The sequence below is a fragment of the Hemibagrus wyckioides genome, linkage group LG25, assembly GCF_019097595.1.
Source record: "Hemibagrus wyckioides isolate EC202008001 linkage group LG25, SWU_Hwy_1.0, whole genome shotgun sequence".
NCBI classification, from domain to species: Eukaryota; Metazoa; Chordata; class Actinopteri; order Siluriformes; family Bagridae; genus Hemibagrus; species Hemibagrus wyckioides.
In genome coordinates this window covers 17,691,866-17,707,584 of record NC_080734.1, presented here as the reverse complement: position 1 = coordinate 17,707,584, position 15,719 = coordinate 17,691,866, and the positions used below count along the sequence as shown (strand labels likewise).

At 39.7% G+C, this 15,719-nt stretch overlaps 1 protein-coding gene across 4 annotated transcripts in view; it reads left to right on the top strand.

Annotated features, from left to right (window-relative positions):
- Positions 1-15,719, top strand: part of cracd (capping protein inhibiting regulator of actin dynamics) — a 40,197-nt gene that overhangs the window by 2,730 nt on the left and 21,748 nt on the right. Inside the window, exon 2 of one of the 4 annotated variants that reach the window (XM_058379162.1) lies at positions 13,646-13,724. The exons of 1 other annotated variant lie outside the window; for it this stretch is intronic. In XM_058379162.1, the coding sequence (XP_058235145.1) occupies positions 13,646-13,724 (79 nt within the window). Of the gene's footprint in view, positions 1-11,899; positions 12,096-13,645; positions 13,760-15,719 lie in introns of those variants that run through there. 2 more of the 4 variants (XM_058379163.1, XM_058379165.1) reach the window with 2 other exon arrangements.

Below are 15,719 nucleotides of genomic sequence, written 5' to 3'. Positions count from 1 at the left end.
GGTTTCTCACATACTCGCGTTATAGTGACAGTAATGTTTTTTGTTTTTACTTTAGCATGCAGTTAGACTTCTTCGGGGTGAATTGCCTCTATGAAAGTGTGCTCTTTGTGTGTGAATGTGTGCATGTGTTGGATTATGTGGGATTGATGAGGGATTGTATCCATGCTGCACTTCCATCTCTCACAGTGTTTCCCACATACATGATGATTGGTATCTAGATTTGGCCAATGAATTAATTTCAAATAAAATAAGTACAACCTATAACACAATATATTGCAAATTAATGTCAGTTAGGTTCACACTGTCCTATCAGAGAGCTGAAAATGTTTTTAGTTACTACGCCAGTTACTTTTTTAGCCCCTCCGGGAATTCAGAGGAGCTTGCGATTTTTCAAAGTTACCTCAGATTTTGCACAGATTTGGGCGGAGTGACATCACAACACGCATTCGGCCAAACCCCTCTTCCATTCACATGTAGAACAAGAGTACAGCTCTCATAGAAAGTCATTACATATGTGTCTCACTCCTAGGAGATTAAAAAGGAGACTCTTGCCCTTAGATTTCACCAATTCAAATAGTTATCCTTTAAAAAAGCACAAGAACACTGCAAGTTGCATTGCAGATTTTGATACAAGCATTTTTAACCACAACAATCACAAACTAGCTTATTTTCATTTCTCGCACTACTACGGAGTAAAGGGAGTAAAAATGCACATGCCATAAAATGTATGTGTCCTTCAGTCGTGTCAGTGGAGCAAATTGATCTATTCATTGATCCCAGGAGGTAAAATCAAATGCCCCTTTGGCCACTGATTTATATTCATTAGCATAAACAGAATCATATACTGTTATGCTGAAACCACCAGAGATTTTGGCTACACCGCCTCCGGGCTATGCTTCAACTAGGCCAATCCAAGCACCACTAATTTGACGTATACATTTAAAGAGGAACAGAAGATGCAGATTATTGAACGGGTTTTTCCTAATGCGATGGTAATGTGTCCGAATACACAGACGGGGCAGTAGGTCACACCTACTGTGACCTACTGGCAAAAAGGAAAAAATTTGCAGTCACGGTAAAATGTAGCTCGATTGTGTGTCGCTGAATGACAAGAACACACATGAACACGTCAGGAGCCACAGTCTTTCATCACTCATACAGGAACAGAACATAGCTGCCTCAGACATGCCCTATTAGCCGTGAGGGGTTTTAGTAAATGATACCCAGATGGAAGAAAACTATTTGTGATGGGTGTTTTTCTTAACGCTTTAGTTATACAAGGGACGGCCTTCCCTGTGAGATGGAGCCCTGCTGAACGGAAAGAGGGAATTATTGAACAGCCAGCGCACCCATACACACACACACACAGACACAAAAGACATGCTGTGAAGAGACAAGACAGAACAAAAGACATCAGACCGCTGGTTTGATTTTGAATGAATTCTAATCAGAGAATAATACTGACACTGACAGGAGCGCTGTCAGAGCAGGAAAGGAATACAAAGAGTGTTTAAAAAAAACAGTAAATAAGATATAAGATGGAAAGGATAGACATTAGGCCGGTATATTAGGTACTAGACACCCTGGAGGTGTATATAATAAAGGGGTAAGTAGGGCTTTAATAAGGGCTGCGCCTGTATGATTGGGTACATGAGACCCTGTTATTGGTTTCTCAGATCAGAGAGTCTCCATGGCCTGGTTCATCGATTCCACTTGTGTTTCTGCTGGCACAAACTGTACTGTACATGCATCATGTGTTTGTAAGATATGAAAGAGAGAGAGACAGAGAGAGAGAGAGAGACAGAGAGAGACAGACAGAGACATAAAGAATGATAATTTGCTAAAGATTCACACTTTTACATTCTTATGTTCACCTTGATATCTTGTCTAATTTTATACAGCCTCTGTACAGTGTAAGTAACTTACTGTGATGATACACACAGGGACAAGGAGTGTCTCTCTCTCTCTCTCTCTCTCTCTTTCTTTCTTTCTCTCTATTTGTCTCTGTCTGTTGGTCTGTCTGTCTCTCTCTCTCATTCTATCTTTCTTTCACTATTTATTTTTCTGTCAGTCAGTCAGTCTGTCTGTCTATCTCTCTCTCATTCTATCTTCCTTCTCTCTCTATTTGTCTCTGTCTGTCTGTCTGTCCTTCTCTCTCTCTCTCTCTCTCTCTCTCTCTCTCTCTATTTGTCTCTCTGTTAGTCTGTCTGTCTCTCTGGCTGTCTCTCTGTCTCTCTCTCATTCTATCTTTCTTTCTCTATTTATTTTTCTGTCAGTCAGTCAGTCTGTCTGTCTATCTCTCTCTCATTCTATCTTCCTTCTCTCTCTATTTGTCTCTGTCTGTCTGTCTGTCCTTCTCTCTCTCTCTCTCTCTCTCTCTCTCTCTCTCTCTCTCTTTCTCTCTATTTGTCTCTCTGTTAGTCTGTCTGTCTCTCTGGCTGTCTCTCTGTCTCTCTCTCTCTCATTCTATCTTTCTTTCTCTATTTATTTTTCTGTCAGTCAGTTGGTCAGTCTGTCTGTCTATCTCTCTCTCATTCTATCTTCTTTCTCTCTCTATTTGTCTCTGTCTGTCTGTCTGTCTGTCTGTTGTTCTCTCTCTCTCTCTCTCTCTCTCTCTCTCTTTCTCTCTATTTGTCTCTTTCTGTTGGTCTGTCTGTCTCTGTCTCTCTTTCTCTCATTCTATCTTCCTTCTCTCTCTATTTGTCTCTGTCTGTCTGTCTGTCGTTCTGTCTCTCTCTCTCTCTCTCTCTCTCTCTCTCTCTCTCTCTCTCTATTTGTCTCTGTCTGTTGGTCTGTCTCTCTCTCTCTCATTCTATCTTTCTTTCTCTTTATTTTTCTGTCAGTCAGTCAGTCAGTCTGTCTGTCTATCTCTCTCTCATTCTATCTTCCTTCTCTCTCTATTTGTCTCTGTCTGTCTGTCTGTCGCTCTCTCTCTCTCTCTCTCATTCTATCTTTCTTTCTCTCTTTATTTGTCTCTGTCAGTCTGTCTGCCTCTTTCTCTCATTTTATCTTTCTTTCTCTCTCTATTTGTCTTTGTCAGTCTGTCAGTCAGTCTGTCTGTCTGTCTGACTCTCTCTCTCCCTCTCTCTCTTTCTCTCTCTCTCTCTCTCTCTCTCTCTCTCTCTCTCACACACACACACACACACACATACACACACACACACACGTGCACACTTTCTTATAGCTTGTTGTTCTGATGAAGTGTGAGAAAGAACAACAGGATGCAGACATGTACCGTCTATTTCAGCACATAAACACACACTGCCTCTAACTCCACTGAAAGTGAAATAGTGAAGCATCTCTGATTTCACCGAAACCACAGAAACAAATTGAAAAAAAAACAAAATCAAAAAAGAAACCTCAGATAAGCCATACGGTGTCTGAGAGCAGCGTCCTCATTCTAACACGAGCTTATTACAGGAACTTGGGCAAACAAAACAAAAAAACAGCACCAACAACAAGGCTGTTTTTATGCCTTGTATATTTAAAGCTTATTACATAGTTATGTTTTGTATTTCACTTTTCACTCTGACACGCAGCGTGCATTCGATCATTTTGTTGTATCAGACGATAATGTCTCGCAGTCAGCGGCCACCCAGCTAGCCTCAGCACAGAGGTGCATGTTTAGCAGGTCAGCGAAATCTAACATCTGCTAATGATGAGGCTAAAGCTGCAGTGGCAGAATGGGCTTCAGTGAATTTGATAAACCAAGCAGTTCAGCTGTGCTTTCAGACTCACTTTTGTTTTTGGGGTATTCATAAGCATGTGTATCCACTCTGAATGATTTTTAAATGACTTATACAGCAAGATTTATTCCTGAGGAGATCCCTGAAGCACAGGGAGAACATGCAATCTCCACACACACACAGAGGAAGAAGGCTAAAACCTTGGATTTTTCTAGACGAATGTGCTAATCACTATACCGCTACATCTTTGCTCATCTTTTTTCTTTTGGTTAAGAGCTTACTACATTACCCACAATGCTTTTCAACGTACCTTTTTACTGTCCAGGTCTTTTACCTTCTCATCTGTACTCTTTGCTCAGACAGATCAGCTTCCAAAACTTTAACTTGCATGTTGACTTTTATGCCGCAGATGATCTTTTTTAAAGTGATTTACATTTATCTCATTTATCCAGCTGAGCAGGCGGGGTTTAAGGGCCTTGCTCAAGGGCCCAGCAGATGCAGCTTGGCAGTTCTGGAATTTTAACTCACAAGTTTCCAATCATTAGTACAACACCTTCAGTGGAAATAGTGAATGAGAAAAGATGCTCTAGCTTTTTTGTCAGCAAAACCTGACTGTCATCTCTTATGTTTGAGGTTGCTAATTGTTTCTTGATCATATTAAACATATCTAACTGCCATAGAAACATCCCCCTGTGACAGCAATAACAAATATACAAAGATCAGCACCACAATCCCTAAACACATCACATACAGTATATTTCAATTACAATGGAACCTCAGCATACAAATTATGAATTTTCACCTTGAAATTTGGCCAGAGATTTGCATCGGCATACAAACGAACCGAACCGAACCAAACCGTCAGTGGAATCGAGTTTATGAATTTTGAGATATTTTTTTCCAGTCTGCAAAAGCTGTTTCAAAAGTGTCAACCTACGATACCAACGTTGCATTCAGCATGTGTTTGAAAGCTAGGTGATTTTTCGGGTGTTTTTTTGTTGACAGATTGGTAGCATGGGTGATCTGTTCTATTTTTAGCCCAAGCTTAGTGGCACGACTTCCTGTGAGGAGCCTTGACATGGAATGCTTGGCTTGGGTCAGTTCTTTGCAGTGGTGGGCCGTCAGGGCCAGCAAGGCTTTCTCTGCTGGCCTAAACAGCAGTGATCTGGATCACTGACTTGTATTTTAATATATTTAATATATTTTTCCATGAATGTGTATTAAATTATTCCCAATAGTCTATTCTCTACATTTCATAGCTTTTCTCTTGGTTGCGCTGCTTCCAGTAGTGTATATTTATGATAAGAGTATTTATCCAATCATATTTCAGCCAGTGGCTGACATCATGTGTTGCCAGGGTGAGAGAAATCTGCCTTAAGGCCTTCAGAATCAATAGTGCAGGCGCTTGTAGCTTAAAATAAGTGGCAATGAAATTGTTCCATTAACCAATCAGATTTCGAGTTGGTGTCACTGGGGCCATCTAGCAGGCATACGATTACGTCAGCAATTTCCCGTCCTTTGATTGGATAATTGGAGTAGTCAGAGGCAGCGAACCACACAAACTAAATAAAATATATATATTTTAACTCACAATGGCTGAGAGAGAAGAAGAAATCGATTCGGTCGCAGACATCCTTACAAATGCATTTTCAAGGCGGACTGTAATAAAATGGACTATTCCTTGTGAGGTGTGAAATACTGTAGCCTCATTTCTTTCTTACTTTGCTTTTTAACGGTTGATTAGTATCTATTGCCGTTGTGTCATAATGATGGTATAGAGGTATAGACATTGGTGAAGGCCTAGGTGTGAAATGCACGGCCTGCCACTGGTTCTTTGTAAGCAGCCATACAGTTTACATACGCTCATGCTACACTTTACAATAATATAATATCACAATACGAATTTTCGCCTTACGAACTCGCCTCCAGAATGAATTAAACTCATTTGCCGAGGTTCCACTGTATTTTAATATAAAAACATGTTTAATGTTTCCGAGTGGAGTTTAATGTAGCTAAAGTCTATTAGAGAAGTTGTTTCTTTTCCAGAAGCAAACTTCTTGCCCTCTTGATTTTTGTGTTTAGGATGTAGTGGTTACTTGGACTGAATATTGCAGCTTTAAGGACTCATATTAGTTTGTAGGACTCATACTGTAGCTTTAAATAGTACACATACAGTCAATTCCTTCTTCCTGAATTATTTGCATGTTTATGTGAGTGTGTAAAAGTGATAATAACATGCAGAATAGTCTGATCATGCTTCATGTAGCTTTTAGGCGAGCTACGTAGGTTTGTTTAGGTGATATAAATCAGACATTAGCTAACTCAAGCTAAGCATGTTCAGTTTGTACTTAGCAAGTCAGATTTACTAGCAAGAGCAAGAGCTCCTCGGACCAATTATCGGACCAATTAACTACAACCATCTTCTGTTGGCTCAGGAAGGGGGTCTGATTTCATAAAATGAAATGTTTTTAAACATGTTTCCGATTCTGACAAGCAGCAGAACAACACAACATTGTAGAAAACACATTCTAAGCTAGGAGACACAGCTGACGTCAGAGTGACGTGTATCATGTGAGGGGTCGATTACGTGACTTGTGCAAGATTCTTTTGGGATATCTTTGGCATGTATTCATTAAGAGAGTTAATATTAATTAAAAAGATAGTTCTTATGCTAGTCAGGAGAAATGAATTTCTCCTTATTTGAATAATTGACTGTAACTGAGTTTCGTTTTATAAAGTCATTTTTGACCGTTGTTTTGAAAGGTGACACATTTTGTCTGGAGGAGTTTTTTTGGTTTAGCCAAAGATATCACATGGTTAGTTTTGAAATATTTCACTTCACACTGTAAAATAAGGCATGTGTGTGACAGACCTGGCATTCCTGGCTTAAACCTCAGTGCACACAAGAACCTTGTGTGAATTTCAGCAGATTTGGACCATGTGTGTGACCCCGATTTATCTCTGAACCCTTTAAGAGCCGTCATATTAATTATGTAAACAATCACGATATCTCTTAACGTCGTTGTAGTTCTGTAACAGAATGAGCGCACTATTTCCTGTGCTGTGATAGACTGTGCTGTATGTCTGTGGGTTTACGGCGCTGGTCTGCGTTCCCGAGTGTGCGGTGTCGTCAGATTGCTTTCAGATTTCTACAACATGCCTGTGGGACGCAGCGTTATGAAACATGGCAGCCTGCTGCCAAAGACGGCATCACTACGCTCTTTGAAGTGCAGTGAACCCAAGCAACACATGCGATTCCTTCATGACTATTTAAAACCAGAGCATCACAGAGAGACTGATTCAAGAAGGGAAACTCATTTTAACCCACACAGGAGCATTTTGCTCAATATACTGATTATCCAGTCCCTGCATATTTAATCTAGGGTTAAGGGGTAATTAAGAATTGAACTAAATTATGAAAATCTATCATATTGTAGTTGATGTTTCTGTTTATGAGCACAGAACACTGAAGCTTTTTAAGGCAAATAGTTTGATTGAAGCGCAAGGTATTTAGTGTTATAACACGGAACATTGCTGTAGTGTACCACAAGTTTGTGCATGTGCACATGGGTGGGAGCACACACACACACACACACACACTTTTTATTTATTTATTTTTTTTAATTTTGACTCTAAAGCAGCACTAAAGTGTCATCTAATGTGTCTTGAAATGTCATGTTCCTTATGAGTAAGGTAACATTTAGTTCCTACAAAAGGATTTAAACACACACACACACACACATTACCAACTCTTTGTGAAATTTCCACTCCCTTATCACTTATAAAGTAAAAAAAATAATAAGGTTTAGTGTGTGTTTTTCCCTTCTGCTTGACCAGATCCAGAAGCCTTTTTTTCTGATAAATGGCCAAAAGTTTGTAGAGAATCGTTCTTCCTCAAACCGTTGCGTTAAAATTTCTCTTCACTGGAGCCAAGACACTCAAACACAGTTCCCGCATGACGATGCCCCTGTGCTCAGAGCGAGCTCCAGACAACAAGGCATGGTGTGTTAGGGTTGTAGTGGAAGAACTGGAGTGTCCTGCACTGAGCCCTGACTCTGACTCAACCCCACTGGGATGTACTGGAACTCCAACTGAACCCCAGATCTCCTCACTCTTACAACATCAGTGTCTGATCTCACTAATGCTCTTGTAGCTGAATGATCCCAACAGACACACTCCAACATCTAGTGGAAAGCCTTCACTGAAGAGTGGAGCGAATTATAACAGCAAAAGTGGGAATAAATCAGTAATGGGATGTTCAACAAGCACATATGGGGGCGATGGTCAGGTGTGTGCGTACTTTTCTTTATATAGTGTATATCTCAGTTAGAGAGCACTGCATACAATTCACAGCTCGGAGGAGATCTTTATTCCACTTTTGATTACAAACCTTCTTATACCTGTATTATGATATTCCGATGCCTGTAGCTTGGATTATGCCATGATCAAAACATTCATCGTGGCATTGTTTCTGCATCCTTATGCTTCTTTGGCCATTTTGAGGACAGGAGACTTTCAAAGACGTCCACTGAGGCTGCAGTCAGGACTCTGTGGTGACTGATTCATGCTCCCTGAACCCATCAGGGAAGAAAGAAATCCACTGGGATAACCTGGTCTTTCAAAACATCAGAGTATTCACCTGATTTTATTTTATTGTTGTATAATGGTGAACCTAGATTAGACCTGACCGACTGAACCAACCCCAGGCTGTACGCTTGTAACTGAGCACAGCACATTACGTTTCATGTGCTGACCATCGCCCATCGCTTTGAAATCTGGACTCATCAGACCACATGACCACATTTTTCCATAGTCCAATTTTTACTTTTTCTTGCATATTGTTTCCGAATATTCTCACTGGCTTTCCTGTGGCCGCACAGCTGTTCAGTCCCGGTCCTGTAAGTTCTCTCCACATTGCACGTGTGCTTTTACTTTTCACTATTAAACATAGTTCTGAGGTCTATTATCGATTTTTTAAAGACAAAACATTTGTTGACACTTCACTGTTATCCTTCCCTGTTTTTAGAATCATTGGATTTCATGATTTCATCTATGATCTCCTTTTTTTGGGGCTTTTTTGCTTGATGCAGACCAATAATTTGCCCCTTTTTGACACCCAGAGGCATCCTTCCCACGACCACATGACACGTCTTCCAACGTAGATGTTTTAAGAAATGAGAAGCTACACACTGCATCAGTTAGGGTTAAAAGAAACGCCGCTAGCGTTAACATTAATCACTGCGATAATGAACCACTCCTAGGCTCTGAAGTATTTGTTAATGTAAATCCAAACTGTGACTTTGTGTCTTTGACCAGGCAGAGTATCAAGAGATCCTTTAACAGAACACTAAATTCAACATTCAGCAGAACCAAGCAGATAGTACACAAGAACCCCAGAATCCTACCTTACCATCCAGCAGAGATGAAATCCATCAGTCTGTTCTCTCGCACATAACAACATCCCAGCCTCCGTGAACCGAGGACACTGTGTACGCTCTCGGTAGGAAATATTTTCCTAGATATTCGTTTCCGAATCAGAATAAAAGGGATGTTAAAAAACAAGGACAAACTACAATACTGTGGAGCGCAGATACTGTTATATAACTCCCATGCAGCCCACCTCGAGTGTAAACCCTCATCGAGTGAAATCGAAGACGCGAGAGAACATCATAGCGCATCGTTGCGGTAGCTTGTTTTCGTTGTCGAGGGGGCAAATACAATACTTCATGCTAAGAATTTGTAATGTAGTCCGTATTCACGTATTTAATGAATTCTTAATGCTAACCTGAATCGCTTGATAACACCAGAGCATGGTTGAATTCTCGAATCTGATTGGTCAGTAGTTTTGTATAGCAGCTTGGACAGCACTTCCAGCTGTAACATGATTGATATTGAGTGTTATTGTTTCTATAGTAACAGCTCATACACAGGGATTTGTATAGTGGACGATTCACATAATCATCAATGCATAGTAGTTTTTCCTCACACCTCCAGGGTTAGAGGTTTGATTCCTGTCCCTTCCCTGTGTGTGTGGAGTTTGTATCTTCGCCCTGTGCTTTCGGGGGGGTTTCCTCTGGATATACAGTACTGGTTTCCTCCCACAGTCCAAAGACATGAGTTGGAGGCTGAATGACATCAACAAATTATCCATGGTGTGTGTGTCCTGTGATGAGTTGGCACCGCATTCCCCCACCACGCTTTGAGGCCATTGGGATAGACTTAAACCCCCAGAGACCCTGTGTAGGATAAATGCTACAGAAAAATGTTAGATGGATGGATGAATGGATGATGTTGTGATGAGAGAGAGAGAGAGAGAGAGAGAGAGAGAGAGAGATATGGAGAGACAGAGAGAGAGAAAGATATGGAGAGAAAGAGATGGAGAGAGATATGGAAAGAGAGAGAAAGAGAGAGAGAGAAGCTGGTACAGGTCAACTGTATATCACAGATATATTGTGGCTAAGAACAGGAACTAACTTGTCTTTCTGATGTTCCACAACATTAAATCTTACTATAATCCAATAAAATGTGCGATGTTTCATTCATTAACAAATAAAACGTTATAATCGGCATGGATTTGATGTGGTGTAGCGGAAAACAGACCCAAGACCATGCGGTTATATAAAATTGAAGCACTTTAGAGACTTAAATGCACTCCGCTGCACGTTGTGCCATATCTCACCCCCCAAGTTGGTGTTATTATTGTATAACAGCACAGACTTTTCAGCCTTGTTCATTGGCTGGCTAGCTCACAGAGTTAGTATAAAGAAAGCAGGCTTAATCAGTTGTCTGTTACACATTTTTTGGTGTTAAGGAGTTAACAGAATGGCGTCTAAGAACGATGGACGCGGTGAGAAAGGGCAGTAGAACAGACAACTGTGAAAATTGCATATTTAGTTTTGTGACTATTTACGTTGTTACAGCTTCAGACTAGCACTAGTACACTGGTGGCTATTGCTGAGAACTGGTGCATGAGCATTTGTTTACAGTGAGGGCGAGAGAGGGCTAGAGGTCAAGCACAGGACAGTCCACCAAGAAAGCGTCCGGGCTCCCACGGTCCGGTTCTCCAAAAAATAGTTTGCTTGACGAAATGAAGTCTATGATCAGGAGAATTTGAGAATGATCCAGTGAAATATAATAAGCTCTGTGGCAATGCCTGAGGTGGTGTTTTAGCTGGAAATGAAGCTCTGAAATCGGTCAAAGATCATGGCCTCATTCTCAGGCACCGTAGATCAGAAAGGATCAGGGCTGGTGTTATTCAAAAGCTACTCAGGAGCTCCTTTTAACGGTTCTAACGTGGCACATGCTGGTCATTTGCAAGGGCTATCAGACAGATGAATCCCGCTTTGGGAAATGTTGAAGGCTTTCTGTGAAAGAGAGCAGGTCACATGACCAGTCTGTCTCTGAACTCCGTGGGCTAGCTAATGAATTTCTGATCATGCTAAATCCAAACCTAAACCTAAACCTGTGACAGTATCCTGTAATCTCAGGAACTGATTTTGATTTGTTTATCTTTTTTTTTTTAAATAAAAAGTGTGTGTGTGTGTGTGTGTGTAAACATTTCATTCTCCCAATGAAGACCAGATAAACGTCCTCGTGAGGTTAAATTGGTCCTGTATTTCTCTCTTCATGAGGACCCGTCCCGGTAATGAGACACACACACACACACACACACACACACATATTTACAGTTTTTCAACAATTCTGGTCTTTGTGTGAGTCAGGCAGTTTAAAATGATCAATGCCCATCTGTTCCTCCTGCTTTGCGAAGCTGGCTGAGGAACAGAGTGGCATTCTGTTAGCAGAAACAGAGATGGCTGTAGAAACCAAACCATACCACCTCAGTATCACCCACCCTCTCTCTCTCTCTCTCTCTCTCAGTTTGGTCATGCTCATGAATATACATGGACACATACTGCACATACTGAACATTATTTCCTTTTCGTATTTTCTCACGCTTACAACTCTGCACACAGACACACTTTTCACACTTTTCACACACACACACACACACACACATCCATTGTTGCTCATGAAAAATGCACACGCATGTAGTATACCTACTCAAGTGTTTTTACATTATTATTATTATTATTATTATTATACTGCTTTTTACATAATTCTAATTCAAAATAAATAAAGCATATTGAAACTGAAATATAGCGTAATATATAAAAAGTCACTAAAAACGTCTGTATATTTGTAAAGTAACTATAAGTGTAGTAAGATGCACGTGTGAGTTGACCAACACTAACACACACACACACACACACTCTTCAGGTCGCAAAGTGACACCTGACTCCAGATAATGCCCCAGTTACACAACAGCAGGGAGGTGGAATGGACACACACACACACACACACACACACATGCTAACAGATGTCCTTTCACTGGGATAATTCGCTAAGAAGGTAAGCCTACATTTTTCTAGCTTGCATCCGTGTTACAGCTTCCTTTGCTACATGTTAAAGCGTTCATCACTAAAGGACTGTAGCGTAGCCTGTTAGAGCACAATGCGCTTCTGTTCCCGAGACAGCTATTATTTACCAGCCTTGCCACTCAGAAATCCTCACACAAGCCTGTGCTGCTGTTTAACTGAAGCGCTCGAGATACAAAACGACGACACGCACAAACACATCAGCGATTTTACCGTGGGTTTCGCTGGAGTTTCGAATTCACATCTAAAATGAATAGCTGAGGAAGGGAGTCTCTTTATTGTGTTATAGAAGAGTGTGGAAATGTTAGAAATCCAGGATGCTTTATTATTTTACATTGTACAGTATCCTTAGGTTACATCCATTTATTTGTACTAGTTTATAATCTGCTATTTTTTATTTATTTGCTGTTTTTCTGCATGTACTGTCATTATTGTTTGGCTTTAAATGTACATATGTGTATGTATGTATTTGTGTGTGTGTATATGTTTGTGATCCTTAGCTCTTAAAAGTGGAATGGTTTATATAGAACCTAAAATAGTTGCTTGGTTTATATATGAAACCCCAAAATGGTTCTTTAAATGAATCCAATGGGTTTCTTTTACTCCGAGTTAGAGAGTTTTATTGTGTTAAGAATAATTTAAGGGGGTCTTTTATTATTATTATTATTATTATTATTATTATTATTATTATTAATAATAATAATAATAGTAACAATAACAATAACAACAACAATAATAATAATTATTATTAATATTATTATTATTATTATTACTTAGACATGAATATACAGCAAATTCAAACACAATATACAATTATTTTAACAAAAGCAGCATTCTGTTATTTTGTCTTCATAACAGCAAAACTCCTCCCTCTCCTTGAAGTGTTTCATCATTCCAGAATGAATTATTTCACAAATTTGACCAAATATATGATCTTTTCTCAGATATCTCATTCATAAACACGTCATTTCAAAACATCTCTACGCTGAGATACAGTTCTGAGAAAGTAATGGCACAGATTTCACCTTACGCAGTCTTTGAATTATCGAACCGCTTTAATATAAAAGGTCCATCGCTCTTCAAGGTTTATACTTAGGACTGTTTTTATTGTGGGAAGAAAATGGCCAAGTACATAGAGCTACACTGTATAGCAACCTCTTATTTAAATGTTGCATGGATCTTTCCTTAATGCTTCCTCTGTTTTCTTCACCATCTTCATTCCCTCATAGTGTTTTGGAATGGCATAATGAAAGTAGCATTATCGTAATAATGTGGAAATGACAAAATGAGCTTATAGTATCTTATTCCGTTCTTACAGATCTGTTAGCTTATTCATTCTAGTCCAGAATTAACCCATCATCATCATCATCATCATCATCATCTTCCATACATTACCTAATATTTTGGATGTATCACATAAGGCTCATGGGCTTCTGTTTCACTGTATAAACCCCGTCATCACACATCAGCCCATGACCTTCATACAGACCCGATTCACAGGCTGTGTTATATTTCTCTCCTAAGTGTCAAGGTGCAGCAACAGGTGACTCTAAAGCCACCCGCGGAAGACCGAACCCATGTTCCCTAAAGTTTTCCTGCAGTGGTATGCGGCATTTTCTTCTTGTGCTGCTAAATTAGGTAAAGGTGCACTTCCACGCACCGAGCATTGCATCACTATGTACGCCTGCTTGCTACAGCATTGCTCATACGCTGGAAAGCCGCTCCGCTGCGACGTTTACATGTGAGACATGTGTTAGTCAGCAGTGTCTTGCTGTTGTTGTTTTTTAAAATATAGGTCAAATGTAGCAGCAGGGGAAGCAACAGAAAACTCCTGACTGCTTCTCCTTCATCTCATATGATATAATATATATAAACACTGCTGACTTTTATACACAAACACCGAAATCCCCCTCTAGAATCATTCATATTAGCAGTGAGAACACAGAGATTTGGAATGCTACTAGCTCCGCCCACTGATAAACGCTGTTACTATGGCAACCAGTAGTACGACCGCCTATTGACGACTATCTAGTACAGCGGCCGAAGACTGACAGAGATAAAAAAAATAATAAAATCACTGTGTATGTGAACGTAGCTTTAGATTACTACGTAAAGCGTCTGTTGATTAAAGCCTCTGTGTGTGAGCTGGTACTATAGAAATAATAACGAATTAGGAAGCGTGCATTGATATAAATTTATTGTTCACGTTACTGGAATGATTACTTCACATGATGATTTCTCAGTGAGTTCCTAGCTGCTAAACTAACTCATATATATATATATATATATATTATGCTAACTTTAAGCTCTGAGGAAAACTCTATTCGAGTTTTCTGTCAATTCTATCTATTAACGTTTTAATAAAACCCCACAAAATGCTATTATAATAAAAGAAAAGAAAAGTTCTGTCTTAACTGACCTTATTATCAATATTATATTCAAATCTAACAGCAGATGTAAGAAGATAAAATGCATCGTTTTAATTTACAGTCTTGCCCCTAAATAAACAGTATTTGGTTTTTTTTTTTTACGGTATAAAGTGTTTCAGCACTATGGGTTCATCTCAATCAGCTCTCTAGCTCCCAAGGTAGTGAGTCCGTATCCAGAGTACATGAGGTGGGGCTCTGGTAAGGATTCTGACTTTGCACATTGGGACACTGATGAATTTCTGGAGACAGTCACTGTAAAAACCCAAAGATTTTAATTTTATGCATCATATAAATGTGATAATCATAAAAGTTTCTGTCATAGAAGTTCAAGCAGGGCCGTAGGCTGTCTAGAGCAATCTTGTTTAAATCGTTAACACTTAAAAGCTGATGGACTCAAACAGTATAAAGAACAGCAAATGAAATTGACTAAAGTAAGCAATCATTCGAGAGCAACAACAACGATACCAAGCTACTTACAGATGATTTGGTTTCGCTTGTCCTCCGATTTTTTCCAGCTGTAAAACTGCAGAAAACATGGTGTCATTTACAGGAACGCAACAAGGCGAGCTTCGTTGCTCCTTGGTTTTTTGCAGTGCATTATGGGATTTTTCCGGGAGCGAGACTGAGAAAGAGACAGAACTGAAAATGTTCGACTCCCTGATCAGTGCCCTGACTAGTGAACTAGAGCTGATTGAGACGCATGAACTGCGATTAGGAAAAGAGTAATGATAATTCTAGCTTTTAATGTTTTATGGGGAAAACACCCCAAAGAATAGTGTTTAACATTTAACAAATGATTCAAAATAATCATACAAGATGAAGAAATCAAGTAGAAATCATAACACAACAACGAAACATGTACATAAGCATTGAATATATGTACTTATGTAACTCTATAAAAGGCAAAACAATCAATAAAGATTAAAGGATGGAGAAAACTAAAACCAAAGTTAGAAGCACATGGACTCGGCGGTCCGGGGAAGCGTGGAGGGCGTGTCACGGCGGATGTGCGTGGTACGTCTCAGATTACAGCGCTAAGGTTACTGTCCTCTCCATTCAAGCCTGCCAAATTTGCACTGTTTTAGAGAACTGCTGGTTTTTCCATAGACTGCTGCTCTTTCATGTTTTTCTCAACTTCATGAAGGAAAAAAATAATATGCTTCTGTTGA